The sequence below is a fragment of the Orycteropus afer genome, unplaced genomic scaffold (assembly GCF_000298275.1).
Source record: "Orycteropus afer afer isolate SDZICR_OR568_19922 unplaced genomic scaffold, OryAfe1.0 scaffold00084, whole genome shotgun sequence".
Classification (NCBI taxonomy): Eukaryota; Metazoa; Chordata; class Mammalia; order Tubulidentata; family Orycteropodidae; genus Orycteropus; species Orycteropus afer.
In genome coordinates, this window is record NW_006921671.1 from 1,356,873 (window position 1) to 1,360,647 (window position 3,775).

The window sequence follows — 3,775 nt, forward strand, 5'->3', positions numbered from 1 at the left end:
AACATCAAAATACTATTTGGGAAGAGAAAAAAAAATGATCAGAATCCAAAAGTGTTACTGCTGTAAAATTCAGCTAAGGCACTTTCAAATTTCTCTGTCAATAGGAATCCATGTGAAGGGGAAAATCCAAAGTGTCCCAGGAGCATGGTTCATGGCCCCCCAGTATGCTGTCCTGGTTTTATAAATGAGAAATCTTGTCATCTTATCATAGAGTCTCAGAAAATCATAGCAAACTTTATCTGTTAAGTGAACCTTAATAACCCCAACTTTAACTTCAAGAAAATTACCCTTGGAAATATTTCGCAGTCCTACAGATGGCTGAGGATATAAAAATTTTCCCTCTCCAAGACTTATTAACTCTCACAACAGATTCCTTGAGACCCTTAACTGTAGCAGTTCAAAGACCTTCAATTATAATAATCATATTTTTTATTTCTCTTATAGAACTAGTTCCTCCAGACTTTACATAGCAAAACAAACCTGGGTCAAAAACCATTAACAATTTATTCAGTTTGCAGTTGCTTAGTTCTTAATGAGCAACTGCTACTTTTTTTTTTTTTTTTTTTTTTGACACTGTGCAGTACGTATCAACCCTCAGGAAACGTTTTACAGGGAATACTTCAGATTTAAAGAAGTGTGATTCTGAAAATATTCTCAGAATAGCATGAATTCATGCAGAAATGATGTAAGAAATACCTACCCAGAAGAATACCCACTCAAATTGCTTTCATTGGAAGGTTATGGTTTTAAATTTTAAGTCTGAATTTTTGAGGACTTATTCTGGAAACTATATTCTAAGGAGAAGCAATGATTAGGTTCCATAGATGTGCCATCTAACTTGCAAGAAGTAGAAGCAAATTGTTTTAATTTTAAAAAACATAGATTATTATCATCTAAAATCCACAAGCGTAATTAAATTCAAACTCCTAGCACTAAAATCAATCACACAATTCCCACTCTTATTTCACTCTAGGGTTCAAGCAACTGAAAAACTTCTTTCATACACCTTGCTTTACCATCTCTGTGCCTTTGCTCAAATAATCCATTTACCTACAATGTCTTTCTCCTTCATTCCACTGTACTCAAATTCTACCAATTCTGCAAGGGTCATGTCAATGTACATCCTTCTTTGAAGCTTCCTGACCACCTAACACCCATATAAACCACCAGATGCCTCCTCCATGGGAATTCCTATAGCACTGTGTCAGTTATTATAAGTCCATCTAAGTAATTCTTCATTTTACATAGTGTATTTTCCATTTCTAAACTACCCATGTTGTTATATGCTGTCCAGCCAGTTTGACTCATAGTGACCCTATGTACAAAGGAACAAAACATTGCCCCGTCCTTTACAATCATTAGTATACTTGAGCCCATTGTTACAGTCACTGTGCCAATCCATCCTGTTGAATCTCCACAAGATCTTTTTAATGATTTCAATAATCTGTTGAATTCTCCATCATTCCTCCAAGATTTCATATTTATAACAATTATTTTAAAGCACTTGTCTGCTGAGCTTTCTGTGTCATGTGTTTCTGTTTCTCCTGGATGGATCATTTTTCTCTTCATTATCTGAATTATGTTTTTCTGAATCTTTACATAACTCAGTTCTTATTAAATTCCAGAAATTCTATATTTAAAAAAGTCATATATATAGGTCTTTTTACAAAGATGGTGCCGAAAGCTAAGGAAGCCCCTGCCCCTCCCAAATCTGAAGCCAAAGCAAAGGCATTGAAGGCCAAGAAGGCAGTGCTGAAGGGCATCCACAGCCACAAAAAAAAGAAGATCCACATGTCACCCACCTTCCGGCGGCCTAAGACACTGAGGCTCTTCAGGCGCCCCAAATATCCTGGGAAGAGCACCCCCAGGAGAAACAAGCTTGACCACTATGCCATCATCAAGTTCCCTCTGACTACTGAGTCTGTCATGAAGAAGATAGAAGATAACAACACACTTGTGTTCATTGTGGATGTCAAAGCCAACAAGCACCAGATCAAACAGGCTGTGAAGAAGCTCTATGACATTGATGTGGCAAAGGTTAACACCTTGATCAGGCTTGATGGAGAGAAGGCATATGTTCAACTGGCTCCTGACTATGACACTTTGGATGTTGCCAACAAAATTGGGATCATCTAAACCAAGTCCAGCTGGCTAATTCTAAATACAAATTTTTTTACTAAAAAAAAAAAAAAAAAATCATATATATAGGAGCTCTGGTAGCATAGTGCCTAAGGCATTTGACTGCTAACCAGAAGGCTGGTGGTTCAAACCCACCAGCCACCCCTAGGAAGGAAGGTTGGGCAATCTACTTCCATAGTGGTACAGCCTCAGAAACCCAAGGAGGGGTCACTATGAGTTGGATCCGACTCCACAGTAGCGAGTTTGTTAGGTAGGTAGATAGATAAATAGATAGATAGATAGATAGATAGAGTTTTGTTTTTCCCCAAAATATGCACTCTTCTCATAAGGCAAGTGAAGAGAAGAGCTATTCTCTCCGTTATAATCAGGAACTGTGCTCTGTTGAGGCTGATATACAGCTTTATTCAGTGTCATTGCACCTCATGTTAAAATGTTTTGAGGACAAAAACATGGTGGTGTTTTTTGCTGTCCCCTTTTACCAGCGGGATACTTTTCTAAGTATCGTGATTCTGCAAGAGATTTTTCTTTACCTTTCCAGCTTAACTCCTCTTCCTTTCAACCTAGCAAAGTACTTAAGGAATGAGGGCATCATCAGTAAGCTTAGGATTCCTCCAGGTTTCAGTGGGTCACACCAACCTGCATGTTCATTAAAACTTCAGCAGCTTATTCTGACATAGATCTCCTCGGTTTAGTGGAGGCCAATCAAGGAATCATAGAAGATGACATCAGCAAAAAAGCAGTGCCTACTGATGTCCTGCTATCTAAGAAAAACTCTTTCCTTTCTAGAATTTAGTTCTTTCCAATTTCTTACAGTTTTCTTATGCTTTCTAACATATGTTGTATTTTAGTTTCTTTGGTTTTTCTAGTTGTTAATGTATGATTGATATTTTGCTGTAACCCTCTAATGCTAACCAGAGTGGAGCTAGACTAGTTTTGCTTGTAATCAAAATACAATTTTAATAATTTAAAATGAGTAAGCATATTTGAACATTATATATATGTGTGTGTGTATAATATATATACATATATATATATATATATATTTTTTTTTTTTTTTTTACTTTTTTTTCTTGGTATGGGTAGTCAGCTCCCTGAAATGGAGCTGCAACACTAATATACATTTTTAAAGACAGATATATTGCCTTAAATAGTTATATTCTTGGTAAATTATCACTTTCATTGGAGTGCTTCTTTGTACTTGTTGTTGTTGTTGTGCCGTCGAGTCGGCCCCGACTCATAGTGACCCCTCCTTGGGTTTCCTAGGCAGTTATCACTACGGAAGTAGGATTGCCCAACCTTCCTTCAGAGGAGTGGCTGGTGGGTTTGAACCACCAGCCTTCTGTTTAGCAGTCAAGTGCCTTAGGCACTATGCTACCAGAGCTCCTTTGTAGTCGGTGCCTCTTTTCTAACCAAAACTGTGAAAAATTGTATTCTCTGTTCTCTCTACAAAGGCAATACCTTTCTCCATATGTCTATAACAGAAATTATCTCTTAATTTTATTTAGAAAGTAAATCTTCACAACTGGACCAAAATTCCTCACAAATTGACCAAGAAGCAGCATGATGATTAATGGAGAAAAGATGGAAATTATTGAAGATTTCATTTTACTTGGATCCAAAGTCAACACCCATGGGT

At 37.1% G+C, this 3,775-nt stretch overlaps 1 protein-coding gene across 1 annotated transcript; it reads left to right on the forward strand.

Moving 5' to 3' along the window:
* The first annotated feature begins 1,671 nt into the window (after window positions 1–1,671).
* On the forward strand, window positions 1,672–2,136 carry LOC103197832 (60S ribosomal protein L23a-like). The gene has a single exon (XM_042781070.1). The coding sequence runs from the start codon at window positions 1,672–1,674 to the stop codon at window positions 2,134–2,136; it is 465 nt and encodes a 154-aa protein (XP_042637004.1).
* The last annotated feature ends 1,639 nt before the right edge of the window (window positions 2,137–3,775 follow it).

Bases quoted from the DNA above. Each gene is read 5' to 3' on its own strand.
- LOC103197832 (XM_042781070.1), top strand. From the start codon at position 1,672: ATGGTGCCGAAAGCTAAGGAAGCCCCTGCCCCTCCCAAATCTGAAGCC.